The following is a 27,451-nucleotide window of genomic DNA, read 5'->3' on the forward strand; positions in this document are numbered from 1 at the left end:
AGCTTAGGAGACCATATGGGATGCTAGGGATCAAAGTTGGGTCAACTGCGTTCAAGGCAAGTGCCCAACCTGCTGTACTCTTTACTCTGGTCCCCATGGTTTATCATTTTTTTTAAAAAAATATATTTTGTTTAAAATCCATGTTTTGTTTTAAAATCAATTTCAGCAAAATGTAAATAATAAGTTTATTTAAGGAAGGATTAAGCATGTGTTATCAGTTATAGCACACAAATGCAGAAAAGTCATGAAAATAGTCTGGAAATAACTAATCGGAGAAAAAACAAGTGAGTTGTCTCAGGGTCATCCCTCTTGCTTATAGTCTAATGTTTATCCAATACATATAGGTAAAAGCCCTCCCAATCTATTTAAATACATTGTAATACAGGATAAATATTTTCTTAATAATGTGTCTTAAATTAGGCAACAGTGATTAATGATTCTTTTTGATCTATGTATTTTCCACTTCCTAGCTTCCCTGTTTGCACTCACACTGTTATTTATGCTTGGGATGTTTGCTTACCAGTTCTACCTGTTGGAACCTTTCAAAGTTCATGTAAGTGAACTTTGCTATCATAAACCCTTTCTTCATCATACAGTCAGATGGATTTCATTTCTACTCACAGTACCAATAGCACCTTCTCTCTTTCCTGAACTTCCTATTCTAGTTTCAGTGATTCTCTAGATGTTCAAATCTTCTCACACTTAGCAGATTTGAAAGGAATGAGAACATATATTTTATTCACATTTTTTATAACCATGTTATTTGAAAAAAACTGACAGAGTACTCACTATTCATATTTGCTGAATTAAATTTAATATTTTAAGAACATTCATCTTACACTTACAATTTTGCGCTTGATCATGAAGAGTGGGATTTTTGCATGAAGAGGAGTTGAGGACAGTTCCTTATGGACCGTTGATAAATACAATCTTCTTTTGATATTCCCTAAATCAGTAATTCTGGAAAAAAATAAAGAAGATTCCCATCAATAACTAGCTATTCTTTGTATAATCAAAATGATACATTTTATCATATAGACTTTCCACGAGGGAGATCAAACACAGAAATTAAGAACTGCCTTTTCCTTTTAAGAAATAATAAAATTTCTTCCTTTCTTGAAAGTGTTCAAAAGTCAGAATGTATAAATTCACTTAATATGTTAATTTATTTCAGTACTTTATACTAGATTTCCACTCTCTAGGCTATGAAGAAATTCAATTTGTACGAACTGAGAAACTGATCACCTTTAATAACCATGCTTGTTCCAGCCTCTTAAGCTTGTGTTATCTTGGGACATACTGTCACCTACTAAATAGGAAAACATTATGGGATTCTTTCTCTAAAAATGCATCTGTCATTTTATATAGGCTCTTAGTCTGCTTAGAGACAGATATGAAACATTGACTGTCAGTTTCACTTCCTAAGCACGTAGCTTCAAACCAGAATTATAAAACACAAGTTTACTGCTCACTCTTCAGGTCAACCTGCAATGATACCAAGGACACTAAATTTGAACATCTTTAATAGATTTAGACCACATCCACGCTAAAAAGATTAGGATTGTTTCAAGTTGATAGAGGCTTATTTTTATGTTTTACTTCCTTAAGGTCTCTGAGATAGCACAGCAGGCTTAAAAATTTCATGCATGTTCTAGTTTGCTATATTGGAAAATATATGCTTTCATAAAGATAGTCTTTTTTCTTGGAGCATAGCAATTTCCCCCCATTTTAATTAACGTTGTCTCCTAGCTGTACTTATTAATGGACAACTGTCTACAAATAGCAATCCCTAAGGAGATACTAACTCATCAAAAAACTGGTACTGATATTTAAGGTGTTATTAACTTTCAAATCAATAGACTTTTCTACAGCTCTTCCCTCACCTCCTTTTCTAATCCTCTATTTTCCTCCTCTAAAATATTCTACCAGAAAAACTACAGTTGAGCAGCATTAAGAATAATACATACCAGATCGCATGTCATTCTCTCCCGGAAGGGAGCACAACATGACGCTCACAGTAACCATGCTGCTAGACCCCGCACCAGGCTGTTTCACTTGGGGTGCCTCGGAGGGTGGCGGGTGAGACTCCTCCCCGCCCCAAGGGATCCAGCCCCGGCAGCTGAAAACCTCCAGAACTCAATGGCCGCCCTGCTCACAGCCGCTCTCCACATGCTTGGGCCAAACCTTACTCTAAAGTGAACGTTTTCTTGGACCGCATGGCCTCAAATGCTATACTTCATAGGACACATCCTACCCATATTCCAAGAGTACCCTACGACTTCTGATGGGATTCAAAGTATGAGGCAACCAACCTTAAAGCGAAATATTATATCATTTCAATTCTGCTTTGGGGCAGTGATTGGGGCACGGGATGATAACACCTGAAATCTGGTGGTGGGAAGGTGTATGGTGGTAGGATTGGTGTTTGAATATTAAATGTAATCAAATGCTGTGAACTACTTTATAAAATTTTTAAAAAATTTAAAAAAGAACAATACATATAGTAAAAATCAGGTGAGACTTCAGAATATGCCTCAGACATAGATATTCTACTTTATGTACATTAAACAATATTATAAATTCATTTAAAAGCATTAAGTCTGTCAACTCATAATCAGGGTTTTTAAAATGCAAAGCTATTAACAATACTCTAACTTTGCACTTAAATGTATAAAAACATCGTATAATATTTGCTCTAAGGCAGTATTTTTTTTTTCTAAGGCAGTATTTTTAAAGTGAGATGATCCCATGTGGAGGGGTGGTACACATCATCCACTGAGGTGCACAAGAAAAATACTAGAAATTTCATCTCATCCTTTAAAAATGCCATTTTTGTTTATGTATATTAAATGGCAGTATAGCAACATATTTATACATATTTGAAACAAATGTATCTATGTGGTTGATGGTCTCTAATATTTTGCCCAAATGTGCTTGTAAGAAATTGTCATAAGAGAACCTATGAGGTGACTTCTATAAAAAGTTCTGGTTAGGGAACAGAAGGAAAGATTACTGGTCCTCCACCTCCACAGCCACGGCCGTGTTAACACACCCACTGGCTCTGCTCTATAAACTCACAAGTCAAGCAGCAAAAACTGAGGGACGCGCCAGTCACTGCAGGTGAAAACTCTGGGTTCCCTCAGAAAGCAGGAGAGCGGAGTATCTGCTTTGCCAAAACCCTAGCAGCCACACCTACACCCCACACCTGCACCCTACAGCTGCAGCCACAGCAAGGGCTCAGCTCCACTAGTTCATGAATATTCTCTGCAGAGACACCAAACTGTGACTAATTTCAGGTACCCTGGTGCTCAGGCTGAGAATGGTGGGGTCTCCCCAAAGAGGAGGAGAGCAGTCTTCCCCCACCACCCATATTTTTGGAAACCCTGGCAGTCATGCCCACCTCCCATAGCCACTGCGATGTCAAGTCATTGGCCCAGACTATAGATCTGCAAATCTCCACACTGCATAGCTGCATACGTGGCCGCACAACATCTTTTAATTCCTCAATACTGAAATTCCAGTAGGAGCACATCTAATTAGATGGTGAAAGTAACAGAAACCAATTATACTCAAGAAACAAAAACAGAACACAGATGGCTCAACTAGGAACAACAGTAAATTCTTGGGCAAGAACTTTGTAATGAGATATAGAAATTTTCACATTAAAGTTGATTTTTTATACTTATCAAGTTTAATATTGGAGCTTTTTTAAAATCTAATTTTAACTCTAGAACTGCACCAACAATTGTAGCTTTGTTTATCTTAAAATGCCAAACACAGTGACAAGTCTCACAATGGAGACATTACTGGGCCCGTTCAAGTAAATTGATGAACAACGGGAAGACAGTGCTACAGACAGTGCTAATGACAGTGAACAATTTCACATAGTTACTGGTATACCTTGTGAGTGTCTGTTAAGAATTTTGTTCAGATATATAGAGTTGTTTCTTTATTATGAGTCCTTTATATATTATATATATATTTTGAATATATATCTTATATATAGACTCTCTCTCTCTCCCTCCCTCTCTCTCTCTCTCTCTCTCTCTCTATATATATATATATATATATATATATATATATATATTTCGGAGAGCCCAGCAAGCTACTGAGAGTATCCGCCCACATGGGCAGAGCCTGGCAAGCTCCCTGTGGCGTATTTGATATGCCAAAAACAGTAACTATAACAAGTCTCATTCCCCTGACCCTGAAAGACCCTCCAATCCTTGGGAAAGACGATAAGGAGAGGCTGCTAAAACCTCAGGGCTGGGATGAAAAGAGACATTACTGGAGTCCACTCGAGTAAATTGATGAATAACGGGATGACAGTGATACAGTGATATCTTATATCTATGATATATACAGATCATGAAAATGATTGTGAATACTGCCTTAATAGTGCTTTTTTGAGGTAAATGATTTTATTTGGAAGTTTTGAAGGAAAGGAGGGAGAGAAAGTGGGAGAGAAAGTGGAGAGTATCGCGCTCAAGGGAGAACCTGAACTTCTCCAAGGCTGGAGGGAACCCCTACACATATCCCAGCATTAGACATGAAAGCATGAAAGTACACATCTCAAGAGGGGACATGTGTGCTTGGCCACTTGGGCACAAGCAGCACATGGGCTCGGGCAGCATACGTGCCTGCCTTAATAGTGCTTTTATCTGTTTATTTCTGAATAATTTCCATCTTAATGTATCAAGAATAGTATTACAGGATAGTACTATAGAAGGCTCCTAGATTCTTTAATTAGATTAATTTGTTAATGATGGGCTGGAGCGATAGCACAGCAGTAGGGCTTTTGCCTTGTGCACAGCCAGCCCGGCCAAGCCAGGCTCAATTCCTCCGCCCCTCTCGGAGAGCCTGGCAAGCTACCGAGAGTATCTTGCCTGCACAGCAAAGCCTGGCAAGCTACCCGTGACATATTCAATATTCCAAACACAGTAACAACAAGTCTCAAAATGGAGACGTTACTGGGCCTGCTCGAGCAAATCGATGAACAACGGGAGGACAGTGTTTGTTTTTTGTTTTGTTAATGATGCCTTTTCATCAGTAGTTTCTGGTTTCATGAATTTCTGTTTGTCATTAATAGCAGTGCTTACTGTCTCCAAAAAAAATCCCCCTATATAGTGCAAATATACAAAAATTGTTTCCTTTTTTAATATCTTGATAATTTAATTTTTCACATTTGTTCTATAATCCATCCCCAATTTATTTATTTATTTTTTGCTTTTTAGGTCATACCTGGCAATGCTCAGGGATTACTCCTGGTTTATGCACTCAGGAACTACTCCTGGCCGTGCTCAGGGGACCGTATGGGATGCTGGGGATCGAACTCGGGTCAGGCTGTGTGCAAGGCAAATGCCCTACCCGCTGTGCTATCACTCCAGCCCCTCCCCAACTTATTTTTATTCTGTAAATTAGTAGGTATGTTTTACTCATCCAGTTATCGATACATCACTCACTAGACACTTCCCTTACTGAAATGCCTTGATGCTTTGTCAAAAGTCTATACATATACGTATAGACCTATTTTAGAATTTTCTATTGGTACAGCTGTTTCCTTTCTCTGTTTATTCATTCTTACACCAATGTCACAATGCCTTCATTATAGTAAAGTTGTGGCAACAGAGTGAAGAAACACTAAACTGGTTTTGTTCAAGGTCTGCATGGCCTTGCTTTTCCATATAGATTTTAGCATCCACTCATAATTTCTATAAATTATAGAAATTTATAGAAATTGGCAGCTCCGGCCGAGACTCACGCGCACGACTGAAGACCCACAGAACAAGATAAGCGGAACTCTCTGAGACCTTGGACTCCAGGCTCGGCAGACCCAGGGATGGAGCTTCTCTGCTTGCTCCCACCAACCACAGGTGACAAAGGGATTCTAATCAGGAGCCCCACCCTACCCTGCCCTGTCTGCTTCCATCAACCACCCAGGGATCGAATTGCGCACAGGAGACCCACCCTACCCAGATAAATACCCCACTGGCAGATTTCCACTCTCGACACTACTTCCACTACCCAGCCGTCGCCACACTTCAGGACGCTTTCCGGACCCGCGCGGCCGCAAAGCGGCCGCGTGACACATCATAAGACACTAAATACCTATCTTCAGGAATTGTTGTACCGTATTTGATAGGGTTCAAATATGGTAACACCTACTAGGGTGATTAGAGGTCGCCCCAAAAGCCTCTATCCCTCTCGGAAAGATAAAAAGGCAGTTAAGTTTAATTTGAGATGTGCTGAATCTACATCATTGGTTTTTAACCTTTTATATAGATGCAGATCAGTGCCAGTCTACAGTGGCAGTTCAAACTCTGTGATAAGTGGCAGTTTCTTTCTAGCTAACCAGCAGGAAATTTCTGTGTATTATTTTTGTTCTGGTTTTTCTATCATTATAACTTTACTTCTTTTTCTTGCATTACTATCTTGGCTAAGATCCCTGGCATATGCAAAAATGAAGTGATGAAAGTAGAGCTTGGTTCCTGATTCTTGTTTTTTTTATGATTTTATTAAATATGGTATTTGTGGCCTGGCATGATAGTACAGCACTTTCTTTGCATGCAGCAGACTTGGGTTTGATACCCGCCATCCTATATAGTTGCCTCGAGCACACCAGGAGTAATTCCTGAGTGAAGAACCATGACTGCTGGGTGTGCTCACTCCATTCCCCGCCAAAAAAAAAGTGTTTTGTTAGAATTGTTTCATAAGATTGAGGTACTTTTAGTTATTTTGAAAATTATGCAAATGGATTACTTTTGTCAAATACAATCCTTTTCTGTACTGAGTGAGACAATCCTATGATTTTCTTCTTTAATTTGTCTACCTGTTGAATCACAACTGATTTCTTTCCAAATGTGCAATTAACCTTACATCATATATGTAAACTTTAATTGCACTAGTACTTTGCTAGTAAGTTTCATTCAATGTTTATGATGGATAATTGTCTAATTTTCTTGAAATATAAATGTTAGATTTTGATAACAGTTAGACCAAATTCATAAATATAATGCGGGTAATGCTTATTCCCTTTCTATTGTCTGAAAATTTTCAAAAAGCATGAGAAATTTTTTAAATGTTAAAAGAAATAATCTAAGTCTTTTTTATCTTATTTTTTTTGAGACACACTCGGCGATGCTCAGGGGTCCTGGCTCTGCACTTAGAAATTACCGCTGGCAGTGCTCTGAATCATATGGGAGGCCGGGGATCGAACTTGCGTTAGCTGCACGCAATGCAAACCCCCTACCTGCTGTACTATTGCTCCGGCCCCTCTAAGCCATTTAAAAATTAACTTGTATTGTTTAAAAATTTATGTTTTAAAGAAGTTATTGGTTTTGTAGAATTTTTCTTTACTTTTGAGTCTACCAGGTATTAGGAGGTGATTTGCTTAGTGCATAGTTAAAACAGGTTGTTTAGGTCAGTACCTAATATGTACATTTCCATAAAATGTATTTTTATTATATATATTATTATTCTATTACTGGGCTGGAGTGATAGCACAGCAGGGAGGGCATTTGCCTTGCACGCAGCCAATATGGCCGACCCGAGTTCGATTCCTCCGCCCCTCTCGGAGATCCTGGCAATCTACGGAGAGTATCTCACCTGCATGGCAAAGCCTGGCAAGCTACCCGTGACGTATTCAATATGCCAAACACAGTAACAAGTCTCACAATGTTACTGGGCCCGCTGGAGAAAATCGATGAACAAGAGGAGGACAGTGACAGTGATTCTATTACTAATATTCTATATTATTGTTTTATATTATTTTTATGATTATCCTATAGTTTATAAATTTATGTTTTTGCCATAATTTGTATCACTGAAATTACTGAAACTCAGGATTAGCTAAGATCATTGATTCACATTAGTTTGTTTGATAATCTAGTTCTATAAATTATTTTATATATTTGGCTTAGTGTATAGGCTCTTTAAGAAGTACATTCTAAAATAGCAGAATCTGAGAAAAGGATGTACCTAAAGATAGTTTATTTGAAAGGTAAGTCTATAAAGTAGTAGTTAGGGAGCTGGGAGAGAAACAAAGAAGAAAGTCATGGTAAGAATGAGCTGCCAATGTCACTGTCATAGTCAAAGGAACTCCATTTCAGAAGGACATTTGGGGACATATACAGACACTACCCAAATTTCCTATCTGAAGAGTATACCCATAAACTCAACTCTCAGGGGACCGTAAGCTTCCTGACAGTTCCAGACTGTGCTTGGGTGTGACGAGGGTATGGAGGGGTAGGGAGATAATGAAACCGATGCTGATAATATCAAAAAAGATTCAGGATGGCACTTGATATGGGACATTGCCGAAGTAACAAAGTAAGTTCACACCAAACCACTGAGATGGTAGGGAATATGGCATGCAATGTGGAGAGTTTTGCTACAAGCTTGCAGCTAAGTAGGTATATCTCATCCTTCTGTACTTTCATGCTTCTGCTTATGCATTTCTCTCAGAAAGTTCTTTCTCTCATTATGCTAACTAAAATTATATTCATCCATCACAGTTTGGGTTGAAATGCTACTTCCTCCTTGAAAATATCTCATATCTTTAGATTAAAATAATTACTTTTTATTCTTATCATAGAATGTCTTGTAACTTGAATCACTGAATTTGTTTTCCCTTTGGAGTTCTAGGTCAGTAATTAGTTCACTTCATGGACCATAATCTGAAACAAATATGCAAATTTGCCTTTGTTTTCATGGGTGAATAACACTAGGGCCTCATATTTCAGCTTTAGCACTTAATAGTAGCATTCTAATTGAATTTGAAAGGATTACCAGAGCTTTGTATTCCACAGTTCATTTTAGAGTTTAAAGTGGTCTCTTACTCTGAATTCTACAAAAACATCTATCTTTAAAAGTTTGGCAATTTACAAAGTGCCTAGTGTATACTGTGAAATTCCAGTGCCTGAAAGTTCTACAGTTTGGGGGAAGAAAACTTTATTATACATTTATCATTAACTTCTTTGTTGTTAAAACCTGACTATAGTTTTTGGCAATGATTTTCCTGTTTTTAATGATAAATGCTTATTTTAGGCTGGAGCGATAGCACAGCGGGTAGGGCGTTCGCCTTACAAGCGGCCAACATGGCCGAACCGAGTTCGATTCCTCCGCCCCTCTCGGAGAGCCCGGCAAGCTACCGAGAGTATTCGATATGCCAAACACAGTAACAACAAAGTGTCCAATGGAGACGTTACTGGGCCCGCTCGAGCAAATCGACGATCAACGGGAGGGCCTTTACCTTTACCTTTACCTAGTCTAATTATTACTGGCAAACATGGTGATGCCTAGAATGGTTAAGAGCAATAATTTTGAAGTCGGATGCGAGTTTGAATTCTGGCTTCGCCATTTCTTAGCTCTATGACTTTGGGCAAGTTACTTCAGTTTCTGCATCAGTAAAACATGGAACAGTAATAGTTCCCATAGGATTTTACAAAAGAAATGCTTAGAATTTTTAGAAAGATGCAGAGAAAGACTTACTGAAGAATCAACCATATTCAACTTTGGTGGTGTTTTGGATTGTCTGGTAACTCCCATGTACTCTGGATCTTTAATCTTCTAATAACAGTAATTACATAACTATTTAATCCTCTATCAACGTTCCAATCTCCACACTGGAGAGTGAAAATGGGTATGGTTTTGGCTATTATGTCTTTCAACCTGTATCTGTGAAAACATTTTTTAAGCATGGGAGTCATCATACGTTGGTTACGTTGGTTGTCTACCATCTGTCTCTTTTACTAGCCTGTAAGTTCCCTGAGAGCTGAGATCATCACATCCTGCTTATTATAGTATTTTCACAGAGGTGGGCTCAGAGCTTTGTAGTTATTTAGGTAATATTTATTGAACTGCTTTTGGTAAAGGCTCTACATGAATAGATGAATCCCTTATTTACTGATCTATTTATTGAGCACTTTCTTGGGATCAAGCCTAGAAGAAGATATTAGGGGTATCACAGTGCTCCTGCCTTTACAAATCATGTGATTTAGAGGGGAAAACAAAAGAGGAAAGCCCATAAAACATATTAGAATAAACCACATTGGGGAAAGATTCCTTTAAAATGTAATAAAAAACCAACCTTATATCTCATGAAACTCACATTTGATCATCACTAGAAGTCATTGGATCAATTGAAACACCTGCATTTTTAAAGGTGGATGGCGAAAAGCCCATGATGGGCAGGATAGAGAGAGTGAGATTGGACCTCCAAGCACAGCTGGGCAAGGTAAGAGAGCCCAGAGCTATAGTGGTGCAATCTGCAGATAAAGTAAGGGGAGTGATAGGACTCTGAGGATACACGAATCCAAGGACTACAGCTAACTCTTTCACTAAGCAAAGAAAGACCAATACACACCACCTGAAACTAGGTGTTGTGACCAGACAACCTCAGAAGGTTTAGCAGGCAGTGGGGCATGCTGAATCCCCTCTCTTGCCCTTCTGTGAACCAAAGAGCCTTGCCTCCAATGATAAGCTGCAAATACTGCCACAGTGGCAGGGACATGAATGTCTCCAGGGCTCTAGTGAGCTCTTTCACAGAGAAGTGAAGGATCTGTGCAACCTCCAAAAGGTTGAGTGCTGTGTCTTGATGTCCAGCGACAGATACATGAATCATGAATATGTGTTATATATACACAGCTGTAAGAAGTGGTACATGGAAAGTATCATGCTAAGCGAAATGAGTCAGAAAGAGAGGGACAGACACAGAAAGATTGCATTCATTGGGGAACATAAAGTAACAAAATAGGAGACTAACGCCCTAGAATAGATGAGATAAGTACCAGGAGGTTTACTCCATGGCTTGGAGGCCAGACGCACACGCTAGGGGAAAAGGCAGCTCAGATAGAGAAGGGAGCATCAAATAAAGGGTGTTGGGAGGATCCTCCCAGGATGGGAGATACATGCTGAAAGTAGACTATAGATGAACATGATTGCTACTCAATGTCTCTTTTGCAAACCTCAGCACCCTAAGGGAGTGAGAGAATAAAAGGGAATGCCCTGCCACAGAGGCAGGTTGGGATGGGGGGGAGGGTGGGGGTAGGAGGGATACTGGGATCAGTGGTGGTGGAGAATGGGCACTGGTGGAGGATGGGTACTCGATCACTGTATAACTGAAACCCAAGCACAAAAATTTATAAGTCTACAACTGTACCTCATGGTGTTTCACCAGTAAAATTTTTTAAAAAATGATGACATCATGCAATTCACGGCAACTGAATGGAACTGGAAGATATAATATTAAATGAAGTAGGCTGAAAGAAAAAGGATAAACACTGGGTGATATCTCTTACATGTGGTATTTAGAGGAACTGGATGAGGGAATGCAATATTTTAAAGCGAGGATGCCCAGATAAATCTTGGCCCCTGAGTAGAGAAGAAAGAGTGGAGAGTAATTCTAGAATCACAAAACTTTTAAGACAAAAATAGCAATACCTAATTTGTACAGACCAATCACAAATAATATAAAAACAAACAAAATGTAATAATCAAAAGTCAAATAATCACTTGGGTCAGAGAGATCGACAAAGTTAAGGCTATTACTTTGTATGTAACTGAACCAGGTTCAATTCTGGGTACAAAATATGGTTTCCTGAGGTCTGTCAGGTATGAACTCTGAACACAGAATCAAAAGTAAGCCCTAAGTACCATTGAGTGTGGCATAAACACCAACCCCTATTAATATACTCCTTAAGAACAAAAATCCAGGACTAAATGGCGTCAGTGAATTTCAATAAACTTACAAAAAATACCTTTCCCAAACTCTTGCAAAATAATTCGGAGGGGAGAGGGTTGGAGAGAAAGTATAGCAGGTAAGGTGCTTGCTTTGCATGCTTTTAACCTAGGTTCAATTCTTGGAGCCCCATATGTTTCCTAGAGTCACCTGAAGTAATGCCTGAGTGTAGAGCTAAGTGTGGAGCCCCATATGTTTCCTAGAGTCACCTGAAGTAATGCCTGAGTAAGCACTGAGCTGAGTGTGGCAGAACCTCCCCCAAAATAACCCCCAAATCAACAAAACCCCAAACACGACAACAGCAACAAGCAAACCTGCCCCTCCAAAAAAATTAGGAGGGGAAATTCTCTAATACATTTACAAAACCATCTTTCTGATTTCAAAACCACATGAGAACAGCACACTAAAAGGAAACTGTAGCTATATATCTCTTATGAACCTATACGCAAAATTCCTTAACGAAACGTGGGTGAACTGAATCCAGAAATACAGAAGATCATATATCATGACCAAATGGAATTCATTCCTTTGATACAAGAATGATGCAATATACACGAAACAAATAATACAATATACCACATAATAAAACAAAACAAAAAAGTCACAGTCATATGAATAGGTGCTTAAAGTCACTAGAAAAGATTCAGTACATTTTAATAAAACCTCCAATAAATTTAGAATAGGCAGAAATTACCTCAACATAATGAAGTTTATATATGACAAACACACAGCTAATATAAAGGTGAAAAACTGAAACTTTCCCCCCACTAAGTTTTTAAAACAGTCCACTCTGATCATTACTTTTCAACATTGTTTTGGAACTTCAAGCTGAAGGAAGGAAGGAAAGTTTCTTTTCACAGATGCATAATTAGATCCTAAAGACTGCTACTAAAGACTACAAAAAATTGATAGAATTATACAAAATCTATTATGTTTCTATACATTGTACATTTCAATATAAAAATTATATTTCTACATACAAATAATAATTAGAGGAAATAAAAATATATAAGTCCATTTATAATTGCAAAAAAAGGACAAACTACATTGGAATACATTTAATAAAGGAGGTGAAAGATTTACATAGCAAAAATTGTAAGACACTGTTAAAGGAAACATAAGATACAAATAAGTGGCAAATTAGTTCATGTTCATATTTGGAAAAACTAATATTTTTGAAATATCTATTTACTGAAATCCCTCAAAATCCCAATGTTTTGCAAAGAAACAGAACAAACAATTACTTTTTTGTGTGGATTATTTCATGGTCTTCAATACCCTTTATCTTTTCCGTTTTTAAAGAAAGGAGTGAAATTCATTGAAAACATAAGATTTGATCTCATATAGCCAAATTTAATTCAGGGAGAAAAGAAGAAAATGGAGGTCTGATCCCTTCTGTCTTCAAACTATACCAAAGCAATAGTAATCAAAACATATAGTATTGGAACAAAATGAACCACAGAGACAAAAGGAGCAGAATAAAAACTCCAGAAATAAACCCACTAACACATGAACACTCAGTTTCTGATAAACCTGGAGAAAGGAAAGACACATCAATGCAGGATATTGGGTAAAAATGCACTAAACTATAAAGAAAGTGAAACTAGCAAACTATTAAATAACATCACACAAAAATTTACTCACAACATGTTACAGACTTGGATATAAGACCCAATTTCATATAACACCTGAAGAAAAACAGAGATGACACACTCCCAGATTTCAACCTCAGGAAAGTATTGTGAGAATCAATTTCAATGGCAATGGAAACAATACCAAAAGTAAAATGGTACTATATCAAACTAAAACTTTAACACAGCAAAAGAAAATGAGTATAAAAACAAAAAGGTGACCTATAAATTAGAAAAGTAAATTTAATAATAGATAATAAATTGGAAAAAGACATATGACTAATGGTTGACATCCATAAGCAGTTCACATCCTGAGTTCAAAATCTTGAAAAAAAACTCTAATAACTGAAATGTTAACAACAAAATCTAGTAACTGAAAACTTTTAAATGGGCCCAAGATCTGAAGAGATATTTTTCCAAAGATACCCAGAAGGCCTATAGGCACATCAAAAAAATTGTTGGAATCCCTTATTATTAGGAAAGTGCAAATCAAAATGGCAACCTCATACCCAAAATGATCACACACACACACACACACACACACACACACACACTCTCTCTCTCTCTCTCTCTCTTTCTCTCTCTCTCTCTCTCTCTCTCTCTCTCTGCAGGGCCTGGAGAGATAGTACAGGATGTAAGACACTAGTTAGCCTTACAAACGGCTGATCCCAGTTTGATCCCTAGCACTGCATATGATATGTTCTCCTGAACACCACCAGAGTGAGCCCTGAGCAGAGAGTCAGGAATGAGTCCATAGCACCCCCAGATGTGTGCACTGTCAACACTGTCCCCTCACCCCAAAAAACCTCCAATAAAAAGAGCTTTTCCAAAACAGTTTTAAACAAGCATTCTAAAGGGTACAGTGATAGAAGAAGAACACTTGTACATTGTTGTTGGAAATGGTAATGCCTCTACAAAAAAACAACATAGAAGTAGCTATAAAATCTAAAAATTTAATGAAAGGGACACTATGAGAAATACCACTCCCAAGGAATTTATACAAGGTAAATGAAAACCCTAACTCAAAAGGATATTGCATCCGTATGTTCACAGCAGTACATTTGCAAAAGCCAAAACATGGAATCAACATACTCATCAAAAAATAACTCAATGGAATATACTACTGTGCTATTAAAAAACGTAAAACTGTTTTATAATCATATGTATGAAACAAGATGGAAACGCTAAGTGAAATAAGGCAGGTAGAAGAGAATAACTGGTTTCCCTTACTGTCACTGTCCTCCCATTGTTCATCAATTTGCTCGAGTGGGCCCAGTAATATTGTGAGACTTGTTACTGTGTTTGGCATATCGAATACGTCATGGGTAGCTTTCCAGGCTTTGCCATGCGGGCAAGATACTCTCAGTAGCTTGTTGGGCTCTCTAAGAGGCGTGGAGGAATCAAACTTGGGTCGACCTGGTTGGCTACGTGCAAGGCAAACGCCCTACCCACTGTGCTATCACTCCAGCTCAGTTTCCCTTACATGTAAAATAAAAATAACAAACACAGATTAGCAAAAATGCAACAAAATATAATAGACTATTAAAAAAGAATATGGCTATCGGAGAGAAAGGGGAAAAAGACTGGTAAAAATGGGTACCTGGGGGGTGATTTTGATAGTGTGATGTCACTAGTACTTTGGTGATAGGGATGATTAGGCTTATATAAATATAGGGGTGGGCTGGAGCGATAGCATAGCAGGTAGGGCATTTGCCTTGCACGCTGCCAACATGCCGACCCGAGTTCGATTTCTCTGCCCCTTTCAGAGAGCCCGGCAAGCTACCCAGAGTATCTTGCCCGCATGGCAAAGCCTGGCAAGCTTCCCGTGACGTATTCGATATGCCAAACACAGTAATAAGTCTCACAATGTTACTGGGCCCGCTCGAGCAAATCGATGAACAATGGGAGGACAGTGACAGTGATATATAGGGGTACAAATCTGTCCTCCCAATTTTTACTGTATTGTAAACAACACAGTAAGCTTTAAAAGGGGAGATAATCATTCATTAGTTCCTCGTAAGGTGAAGATGGGGGGAAATACAGCAAGGGGAAAGGAGGGTGGGAAGTAGGTAGGGAATGAAGGCCTGCAGAATAAAGAGTCAGGGAAGGCCTTTCAGAGAAAGTAGATTTGAGCAATGGATTGAATGAAGTAAAAAGGAACCATGCAGTTATGTGGAGATTATTTCAGTGGGAATGCTCCTGAGGACTGTGTGAGAAGGTATTTGCTCTTCTCTATAGTGGATCTTTCAATGTAATCCGACAAATATTTACTGAGAGGTTGGGAGCTGGCTATAAAGTTCAGAACAACAGAAGGGCTGCACAGTGCAACCTTCCCTTTGGGGGAGAGATTTTCGTTTACACAAGTAAATTCTTATTTAAATCTCACCATTATGGTTCTTATCTCTGGAAGAATTTCTAAACGACCATGCACAGTTTAAAAGGGAGGAATTAGGATTAAAACACCCATATGGTAATGAGAACTTATTCTCCTATTTGTGCAAAAGTAAATATGCAAACCTTTTCTATTTCATAATCAAGAATAGTTACGTTTGGAGGGAAAACAAAATCATGTGCTAAGCTTAAATGGTTCTAAAAAGCAAGCTAAATTGCTACTTAAAAAAATTAAAATTAGTCATTCATGAGAGAGAGACTATAAACGCAAATGTGTGACTACTTAAAAGCTTCATTATGCTTATGTGTTTTTTTGGGGACAATTTAGTTCTAAGAAAGAGTGCTTGTAAAACCGCTCTTCAATTGTATTATAGGTTTGATTTTTATAATCTAAATCCTCCTGTCACCTAATAAAGCAGAAAAAGATAAGCAATACTAGCTTGCACTTCTATATGTGTATATTTTAAAAACAACATATGAGTCAATACATTTTTATATCTGTAAATGGGTACTCAAAGTTAAGGGTCAGCAAAGTGTTAAGAAAAGTAAAGAAAACATGTTGAGGAAAAAATGGGGTAGTCAACAAGAAAATCAACCTCATTTATTATAATATTCTAGTGATCAGCAGTTATCACTCTCCCAGCTATGGTCATTAATGATATTCTTTCCAAACTTACAATCTAAAAACCACTTGAAAGTAAAATTATTTTCCAATTCAATTTTCAATTTAATTTTATATGCTTATCTTTGATGGAAAAATTTTTTTACAATGGTAACTTCAGTGAATATTTTAGTAAACAGTAACTACTTATTCCAAAGTGTAGATAAATGCATCCATTCAAATTACCTATTCATTTTTTTCTATTTGCACAATTATTTATAACTATGTGTACATGTTCACTTCAGGTGAGAATTAATTTGCAAAAATGATGTCATACTTCAAATGAAAATTCATTAATTTAAACTGGAGCTCACTTTTTTTATTAATACAAAAAAAAATCACCAAATCAGATACATTACCTTTCATGATGCTACCAACTAATTTAAGAAAACAGTGAACTTGCAAAATGTTATGCTTAAGTATCTGCAATGATTTTTAGGTATAGAGTTAGTATATATTAAAATTTAAACAAGACAGTAAAAATATGTATTTGAATTTAAACTAGAGAATTCTATGGAAAAGGTCTCCTCTCTTACATATTCATTTCTATGCTTCACACTGTCACTGTCCTCCCATTGTTCATCGATTTGCTCAAGTGGGCCCAGTAGCATATCCATCATGAGACTTGTTGTTACTGTGTTTGGCATATCAAATACGTCACGGGTAGCTTGCCAGACTTTGCCGTGCGGGCGAGATACTCTCGGTAGCTTGCCAGGCTCTCTGAGAGGGGCGGAGGAATCGAACTCGGGTCGGCCATGTTGGCTGTGTGCAAGGCAAACGCTGTGCTATCACTCCAGCCCTATGCTTCACAATTATCATAAAATTTTTAAATTCCATTTGTTTATCCCAGGTTTCTTTTGCTGATCTAAATTCATCGAGAATATTTTTGTCCTGGAATTATTGTTAATTATGAATCTAAGATGCTCTCATATACTTTTAAAAACACATCAAAGGTATTATTTTTGTCTTATTTTTCACATTATTACAATGCATGTTTCATATGTACAATAAATTACTTGAACCTTTTTGTCAAAAGATTTGCTGATCTATAATTTACATGCAATAAAATTCAGCACTCTTATTATGCATATAAGCTATTTAGTATATTTAAGAAGCTATGAAACCATCTCCAGAACTATGTTAAATACTTCCCATTATTCTAAAAAAGATCCCTTGTGCCTCTTTGCAATGATCCCCACTCTAACCTCTGTCCTTAAAGAATCATTAATCTGGTTTTAGTCTCCAAACAAGTCTTTTCTAAATATTTTATGTAAGTTGGATAAAAATGAAAATATTTTGCATCTGAATTCATTATTTAAATTAGCATAGTTATTTGGTACTCATTCTTGTAACATTTCACTAATTTTTATTGAATAATAATGCTCCAATATTTAGGTATGCTACATTAAAAAGTCTATTCATCAATAACTTGATGGAATGGTAGATTGTTTCCAACTTTGAGCAATCTCAGTTCTGATACAAGTACATTCATGTTTAACTCTGTGCACACAGTATTTTCTTACACATAGTAAAAATTGCTATATATAAGATGCTATATATATATGATATATATTGCAATATATTCATGTTTAACTCTGTGCACACAGTATTTTCTTATATTCCCAGGAGAATAGCCTCTGTGGCTTTAAGTTGAATTTATCTAATGACAAATAATGCTGAAAATACTAACATTACTTTTTAGCCACTTCCCAATCTTTTATGAAATGTTCATTAAAATGTATTATCAAGTCTTAAATTAGGTAGTATGTTTTATTCAAGAACAATAATAGTTCTTTTTACATTCCAGATACATATACATGAATTTTGATATATATGCATATATATTTATAATGTAGTTTGTCAATATGTTCCCAGTCCTTGACTTGTTTTCACTGATAGTATCATACTTATAGATTCATTGACTAACCCAGAGTAAGAAAGATGTCTTCAGTTTTCAATTCGCCCTGGCCTCTCTGGAAAGAAAGATGGCGGCCGCATAGGAGCCTTGTGGACAGCAGGTTTGAGCCGGGGGTGGGGGCAGCAGGGACCTCATGGGAAGGGGGGCGATCTGGTCCGTCCTTCACGCCCAACCGAGGTCACCAGCTCCCACGAGCGGCTCTCCGGCAAGGCCACGACTCCAGAGCGGAGAAACCAATCTCTTAACTATCTAACTTTTAATAGAAATACTTCCAGGGTTAATAAGTAAAACAGCAGAAATCAGACATCATTTTATTCTTAAACCCAGCTGTAGAAAGCAAATCATTTCACAACGCTGTTTCAGCATGTCTGATGGGGGGGGGGGTGTCGTAAGCTCTAAATAATAATGGTGCATCTTCTATCGAAACAATGTATCTAGTCAAAGTAGATAGAGTATTAACTAGAACTCATCTGCCTCACAGGAATTGGGAGGGGTAGGAGGTGGGGTTCTATTGGGGTTCGCGGTTAAAAATAACTATTGGTAAAGGGAAATGTGTTTGATATTTACATGACTGAGACCTAAACCCGAAAGCTCTGTAACTTTTCCCACAGTGATTCAATAAAGAAATAAATTATAAAAAAAAGAAAGATGTCTTCAGTTTTCTTTCTCTCTCTCTTTCTTTCTTTCTTTCTTTCTTTCTTTCTTCTTTTAATGTATGAATACTGCTATTTATTCAGCCACTAGCTTAGCTAACTGAACTGGGAATGAACATCACCTTACTTTTTCTTTTTTCATTTTTTATAATTTTATTTATTGAATCACCGTGAGAGCAGTTACAAAGCTTTTGGGTTTAAGTCTCGGTCATACAATGAAACACCTGTACATTCACCAGTGCCCATTCTCCACCCCCAACAACCCTATTATACCCCCATCCCACCCCCTCCCCCTACCTGTGGGGCAGATGATTTCCACATTACTCTCTACTTTTACTACATTCAATATTTTGACACCAGACCACCATTATTATTTGGGACTTTACCCCAACACTCAGATCTGCTGAAAAGGCAACAGTAGACAATTTGATTTCTATTGCTGGTTATGAATAACATATGATGTTGTGTGGCTGCAGTAGTGGCCACACAATTTTGGAATTCCGAAGTTTTAACAATTAAATCTGGAGGGATTTCTCCAAAACCTGCTGGGTTCCAAGATTTGCTCCTGAGTCTCTGGGATCGTGGCCATTAAATGGCTTGATCAGGAGACAGAGAGGCCATTTGCAGGTGGCGACTCGGGGTATCATTCGGATGGGGAGGAAAGGGCCGGCTCCACCTCCATCCTGTGAGGCCCCGCGAGTCTCGTCACCTTGGGCCCAAACCTGACTGGCTAATGGCCTCTGGAGGATGGCGGCCACCGAGCCGCAAAGGGGGAGCAGGTGGAGGGATAGCACTCTTTCCCCCAAGGGTGGCCCGGCGACAGTAACCTACTGTGGGGTCCGAACTATTTCTGCCAAAAGCCACTGGGTTTTGAGATTTGTTTCTGAGTCTCTGGGATCATGGCCATTAAGCATCTTGATCAGGAGCCAGAAAGGCTGTTCATGGGCGGTGACTTGGGGTCTTGTTGGGGTGGAGAGGAAAGGGCCGGCTCCACCCCCATCCTGTGAGGCCCCGCATGTCTTGGCACTGCGCACCCAAACCTGACTGTCCAATGGCCTCTTTGAATGGTGGCCAGTGGGCTGCTAGGGGGAACAGGCCAAGGCATGAAACCTATTCTCACCTGGGGTGGCGCAGCGCTGGTAACCTGCTGCAGGAACTGGATGCATTTCTGCCAAGAGCCATTGGGTTCCGATATTTGTTTCTGAGTCTCTGGGACCATGGCCATTAAGTGGCTTGATGAGAAGCCCGAGAGGCCGTTTGTGGGTGGTGACTTGGGATCTCTTGGGGTGGGGAGAAAAGGGTTGGCTCCACTCCCATTCCGTGAGCCCTGCCCATCTCATCACCATGGGCACAAATCTGACTGTCCAATGGTCTCTGGAAGATGGAGGCCACTGAGCCGTCTAGGGGGAGCAGGCGGAGGGACAGCACCCTTTCCCCCCTGGGTTGGCCTGGTGACAGTAACCTACTGTGGAGTCCGGATGCATTTCTGCCAAAAGCTGCTGGGTTTCCTGATTTGTTTCTGAGTCTCTGGGACCATGGCCATTAAGCAGCTTGATCAGGAGACAGAGAGGTCATTTGTGGGTGGCGATTTGAGGTTTCGTTGGGATGGGATGGAAAGGGCCAGCTCCACCCCCATCCCATGAGGCCCCATGTGTCTCGTCACTGTGGGCCAAAACCTGACTGTCCAGTGGCCTCTGGAGGATGACGGCCACTGAGCCGCCAGGAGGAACAGACCAAGGCACGAAACCTGTTCCCACCTGGGGTGGCCTGTTGCCAGTAATTTACTGCAGGGACAGGATGCCATACTCTTTATTTCTGTCACTGCTGATTATAGTTTACTCATTTCCATTTTCATTCTTTCTTGAACTTTGTTGAATAACTGTGTGTGTTTTGAGTTCATTAAACATTTTCAACATGGTATCACAAAAATTATTTATGAGAGTTTTACAGAATTGGTTGTACTCGTAGAGCCATGAGTGCTATTATTTTCATTCAACTCCCTTTAGTGGGATTCCTAATCGAAAGCGTCTTCTCCATTGTGTTTTCATACTCTTGCTATGCTGAAGGTGAATTTTACAGTTAGCCCCATTGGGAGTCTCTGAAGCATTAGAAAGGATATGACTCTTTTTCCCTGCTGGTCTCCAACCAGTGACAGGAAGTATAAGCCTGTAGGTAAAGTAACAACTTAAAGCAGAGTCTGATAGGTAGGGAGAGATGGACCTGCTGAGACAAAAGAGGTTGTATGTGGAGGTTCTTGATTATCTCTATCTTTATCTATACCTATATTTCAATACAATTTTATGTATATGTATATAAATATCACTTGATCACTTGACATCCCATTACTGATCGATTTGCTCGAGTGGCTGCCAGTAACATCTCCATTCGTTCCTGAGGCGTGTTAGTGTAGCCCAATGGCATCTGCTTGCTCCAGGAACACAAAGAGCCTCAAACCGATTGTTAAGGGTCTTGATGAAGAAGTCTGCCATCTCGTAGGTGGGTGGCCATGCAATCTTTTGATGTCCCGTGGAATCCAGTGGGTAACAGCTCTAATCCAGCGGTCATCTCCAAATTGCATTACGTGTCCAGTCCATCTCATTTTCAATGCTTGATTCAACATCCCTGATTCTCGATCATCGACAGAGGCCAGAACTCCAGATTCTTTCTCTCACATGAGAGAAGCGTGATACCCCAAGCATAGCTCTTTCAATTCCTCTTTGGGAGACCCAAATAGCGTTCTTATCCTGTTTTCGTAGGACTAGGTCTCCGAGGCATATGTTCATGCTGGAAGAACAGTGGAGTCAAAGAGATGTGCCTGGAGCTGGAGATTCTTCATCCTCTTAGCTATTTCTTCGATGCTTTTGAAGGCATTCTATGCTGCTCTTTTCCTCCTCCACAACTCAGGTACCAGGTCATTCATCATGTTGACTTCTCGACCTAGATACACATAACTGTTGTATTCGGAGATGTTCGTTCCATTGAGAGCAAATGGAAGGTCAAGAACGAGACCGTTTCTCATAAACATTGCCTTCGTGAGATTCAGCTGCAGTCCGACTTTTCCAGACTCATGGTCAAAGTTGGCCAGCATTTTGTCAATTGGCTAATGTTTGGTGCTATTAGAACGATGTCATCAGCAAAGCGGAGGTGGTGTAGTTGCCGACCATCTATGCTCACTCCCATTCCTCCCATTCCAGTTGTTGCATGATGATCTTGAGGGTGCCGCTGAAGAATTTCAGTGAAATGGTATCACCCTGCCGAACCCCTCTCTTGATATGGATAATCACTTCCTTGTAGAATGGTGAGATCCTGGTAGTGAATCCGTAATAGAGCTCACAGAGGATCCTGAGGTAGTGAGTTTGAAAACCCTGTCTGACTAGGACTTTGATGACTGCTTCCATCTCAACAGAATCAAAGGCCTTCTTTAAAACAATGACTATTAGAACAGCATCTTGAACTCCCAAGAAACCTCAATTAGCTTGGTTATTGTGTGGACATGGTCTATCATGCTGAATCCTTTTCGGAACCCGGCTTACTCCCAAGGTTGTCCTTCATCTAGTATTCTGCCAATCCTATTCAGGATGACTTGAGTGAACAGCTTGTAGACAACAGACAATATGCAGATTGGGTGAGAGTTGCCGATGTCGTGGATGTTTCCCTTCTTGTACAGTAGTACAGTCCTGCTGGTTTTCCACTGGGATGGAACCTTAATTTAGAGGTAGCGTGTGAAGAGTCGAGCTAGATATATTGATGGGTACTGACAGCAGGTTCTTCAGGTGTTCGGGTCTGACCTTGTCTGGACCAGGTGCTGTTTGCTTCTTTAGCAATGAAATGGCATGTTGAATTTCGCAAGGGAGAAGGTTGGGAATGACATATCCATCCTGCAGAATTTGGTATGTGGGCAGGTGAACATGGCTATTGAAAAGATCCAAGTAGAAGTCATGGATAATCTTCTCCATTGCCTTCCTGGAATATGTGATAGATCCATTAGAACGTCGGAGGGTAGTCATCTTGGTCTTGTAGTTGGCAAAGGACAGGTGGATGTTGCGAATGTTTTTCCTGACTTTTGCCGCATCGGCCAGCACTGCTGCTCTTCCCTCTTTAAGGTCTTCCTTTATTGCTTCTCTGCATTGATTTCCAAGCGTGGACGTTCTCTTGCAGTTGCCTGAGGCTTGCATCAAGCCATGTTGGTGAACTATGCTCAAGAGTTTTCAAAGACAGGTGTCTTTTTGTGGCTATCTCTCTCTCAGCGTTCCTCGCAGTATCATAGAGGTGCTGAACCAGTCAATCATATTCCTCGTCAATGCTGTCAATGACGGCATCTTCCCATGTTGCTGCAATAGTGCCAAAGAGCTCCCAGTTGGTGGTCGTTCTGGGAGTTCTATTCTTAAAACTTTGCAGCCCTTTCTCCTTGCTCCATGAAGCAGAATTTTGCAAGAAGGAGACAGTGGTCCGATCCCATTTGAAATTTTGGGACAACAGCGACATTGGTTAGGCAAAACTGACAATTGAATATGATGTGGTCAATTTCGTTGTGGAACTGTCCACCGGGAGACTAGCTCATTCATTAATTTTTTGTATTGTCTTCTGATTTTCATTTCATCATTTCTGTTCTAATTTCTATTATTTCTTTCTATGAAGTTTCATTTAGTCTTCTTTTCCTAGATTTTTAGATATGAGGTTTAGTTGTTAGAGATTTTTCTTGTTTCCTAACATAAGCCTAACATTGTTAGGTGCTCTCTCATGGGCTGGAATGATAGGTAGGGCATTTGCTTTGCATGTGGCAGACCTGGATTTGATCCCCAGCATCCGATATGGTCCCCTGAGCACCAGCAGGAGTAATGACTGACTGCAAAGCCAGGAGTAATCCCTGAGCACCACTGGGTGTGTCTCGAAAAACAAACAAAAAAGATTTCCTCTCTTAGTTCTACTTTTGCTATTTCCCATATTCTTTAGAACTCATTTTTCATTTTTAATAATTTCCAGGAATTTTCTGTTTTTCAACACATACAACACATTTTCAAATATGGGCCATATATTAGAACACAAGCTATGTCTCAATAAACTTTAAAGGATTTACATTACAAGATACATAATTTCTAATATTAAGGGAATATTTAAGAAAACACTAAAGAAATAATGACACATTCATAAATATGTATAGATTGCTAAATAACAAATGGATAAAAGATGTCTCAAGGAAATTAGAAAATAATTTGAGCTTAAAAATAAAACAACTAAAATGTGATATAACAAAATATATGATACCATGACCACAATAATTGGAGAAAATCAAGTTGTATATGCCTATATTAAGTTATCAAACATCCTTACTGACAAACTGATCCCAAAATTCAGAGGGAAATTCAAGAAATTCAGAAAAGTACAAATACTTTTGGGCTGTAACAAATCATTCTAAAGTTGTAAAGTATGTTAAATGCACAACTATGATGTAGCACTGTAGCACTGTCCTCCCATTCATCGACTTGGCTCAAGCAGGCACCAGCAACATCTCACAACAATTGTGAGACTTCTTGTTACTGTTTTTTTGCATATCGAATACGCCAAGGGTACCTTTCCAAGCTTTGCTGTGCGGGCTCGTCTGCTACCGATACTCTCGGTAGCTTGCTGGCCTATCTGAGAGGGGCGGAGGAATCGAACCCAGATCAGCCACGTGCTATGGCTCCAGGCCGCAAAACTATGATTGATATATATATGTATATATATACATATATATATACACACAAATCACCAACTCATACACATTTAAAATAATTTGATAAAGCTGAAAAGTTTTTATTGAAGCCTATTTAGAAATATTTAGGGGAGACAGAGGGAAATGTGTGTGTTCAAGAGAGAAGATAGGCTTCTCCAGGGTGAAAACAGTTTAGCAAAGAACATAGGGACAAGCAAGTGAGATAGATACATGTTCATGTGAGAACATGGGTATGAAGATCAAGCACATCTTAAAAGGAAAAATTTTATGGTATGTGAATTATGTCTTGTTCAGTCCCTTAATAGTGATGGGATCTGGGGAAACAAAAATTTAGAAGGGTGTAAAATAGAATAGGAATTATTATATTTATTCTATTAGTAGGAAACACATGACTCTTAGTGATACTTTCAGATTGTTGTATTTTTAACTGCATAGTTCCACAAAATGTATTCAATAACCCCAGTTCTATGAACTAGAATGCTTTTGAAGATAGGGTCTTTGGTTCTATCATTATGATGATAAAGTCATGCTAGACTGCTGTGAGTTATAATCCAGTGATTGGTGTTCTTTTAAGAAGACTCAACTTTGGTACAGACACAGGAAGGTAGGATCCATCTAACTACAGAGGCAGAAGCTGGAGCAATATCACAGTGGGTAGGGAGTTTTCCTTGTACGCTGCCGACCTGGGTTCAATTCCTCTGCCCCAGGTTCAATTCTTCCAACCCTCTCGGGGAACCTGGCAAGCTACCGAGAGTATCTCGCCCTCATGGCAAAGCCAGGCAAGCTACTTGAGATGTATTCGATATGCCTAAAACAGTAACAAGAAATCTTATAATGGAGACGTTACTGGTGCCTGCTCAAGTGAATCGATGAACAATAAAATAACATATGCACAAGTAATCAAGAAATTGTTGTATTCGATATGCCAAAACCAGTAAATACAATGGGTCCCATTCTCCTGACTCTGAGAGAGTCAGCAATATGGCAGCATTAAGAAGGATGAGGAAGGAGAGGCTCATAAAATCTCAGGGCCGACCTAGGCTGCCAAAACAAAGGAGGACAAAAATGACTGTCTGTACTTTCAATGCACATATGCTGGCATCGAATGCATCCATTGAGGACCTGAAGATGCAAGCACGAAAGACCAAGTATGACATCATTGGTCTGACCGAGACAAGAAGGCGTCAATCACATCACGCCATTTTTGACATTGGGGAAGAACTGTTCCTCGGAACATGCAACAAAAGAGGTGTCAGTGGTGTCGGTGTCCTTGTCAACACGAACTTGGCCATAAACATTGATTCATTTGAATGCCTAACAACCGAATCGGATGATTACAGTTAAGTAGAAGTGGTTCACTGTCAGAAGTTTCTATCTTTGTTGTCTATGCGCCAACATCCAATTATGATGGAGAAATTGAGAAATTCTACATGGAGCTGGAGAAGTTCTATAAAGAAGACCACACCTTCTACAAGATCATTGTTGGTGATTTTAATGCCAAGATAGGACCGAGAAGATCAGCAGAACGCCATTTCGGGACCCATGGCGTAGAGATGAAGGAACAGAGTGAGAGACTGTCTGAGTTCATCGTGTTGACCAAGACCATCCATGGTAACTCACAGTTCCAGAAGGTCGAATCTAAAAGTTGGACATAGGAGTCTCCTGGTGGACGGTTCCACAATGAAATTGACCACATCATATTCAATTGATGGTTCTACCTGACTAATGTCACTGTTGTCCCAAAATTCCAAATGGAATCTGACCACCATCTCCTTCGTACAAAATTCTACTTCACAAATCAGGGAGAAAGGGCTGCAAAATTTAAGAAGAGAACTCCCAGAATGACCACCAACTGGGAGCTCTTTGGCACTATTGCAGCAACATGGGAAGATGCAGTCATTGACAACACTGAAGAGGAATACAATCGACTGTTTCAGTTCCTCCATAGTTGTGCGAGGAACGCCGAGAGATAGCCACAAAAAGATGCCTGTCTTTGAAAACTCTGGAGCTAATTGCCAACGTGGCTTGGTGCAAGCCTCAGGCAACCACAAGCGAATGTCTGAGCTCGCAAAGCAATGCAGAGAAGAGATAAAGGAAGATCTCAAAGAGAGAAGAGCAGCAGTGCTGGCCGATGTGGCAGAAGCTGGGAAAAGCATTCACAATGCCCGCCTGTCCTTCGCCAACCACAAGACCATGATGACTGCCCTCTAATGTCCTGATGGATCTATCACATCTTCTAGAAGGGCAATGGATAAGATTATCCATGACTTCTACTCGGATCTCTTTGATAGCTACGTCCACCTGCCCACATACCAAATTCCGCAGGATGGATATGTCGTTCCCAAAGTTCTCCCTTCTGAAATGCAACTTGCCATTTCGTTGGTAAAGAAGTGAACAGCACCTGGCCCAGACAAGGTCAGACCCGAACACCTGAAGAACCTGCAGTCAGTACTCATCAATACACTGGCTTGGCTATTCACATGCTACCTGTCTGAATGCAAGGTTCTGTCCCAGTGGCAAACCAGCAGGACTGTACCACTGTACAAGAAGGGAGACATCCACGACATTGGCAACTACAGCCCGATCTGCCTGCTGTCCATCGTCTAAAAGCAGTTCACTCAAGTCATCCTGAATAGGACTGGCAGAACACTAGATGAAGGACAACCATGTGAGCAAGCCGGTTTTAGAAAAGGATTTAGCACAATCAACCATATCCACACGATAACCAAGCTCATTGAGGTTTCTGG

General features: G+C 39.5%; 1 protein-coding gene across 3 annotated transcripts in view; it reads right to left on the minus strand.

Moving 5' to 3' along the window:
- The window catches only part of CFAP20DC (CFAP20 domain containing), a 328,442-nt gene that overhangs the window by 199,807 nt on the left and 101,184 nt on the right, over positions 1 to 27,451 (minus strand). For all 3 annotated transcript variants that reach the window (XM_056129486.1, XM_056129487.1, XM_056129485.1), the window contains exon 5: positions 846 to 960. In XM_056129486.1, coding sequence (XP_055985461.1) covers positions 846 to 960 — 115 coding nt within the window. The remainder of the gene's footprint in view (positions 1 to 845; positions 961 to 27,451) is intronic.

This window comes from Sorex fumeus, unplaced genomic scaffold (genome assembly GCF_029834395.1).
Source record: "Sorex fumeus unplaced genomic scaffold, SorFum_2.1 ptg000072l, whole genome shotgun sequence".
Taxonomy (NCBI): domain Eukaryota; kingdom Metazoa; phylum Chordata; class Mammalia; order Eulipotyphla; family Soricidae; genus Sorex; species Sorex fumeus.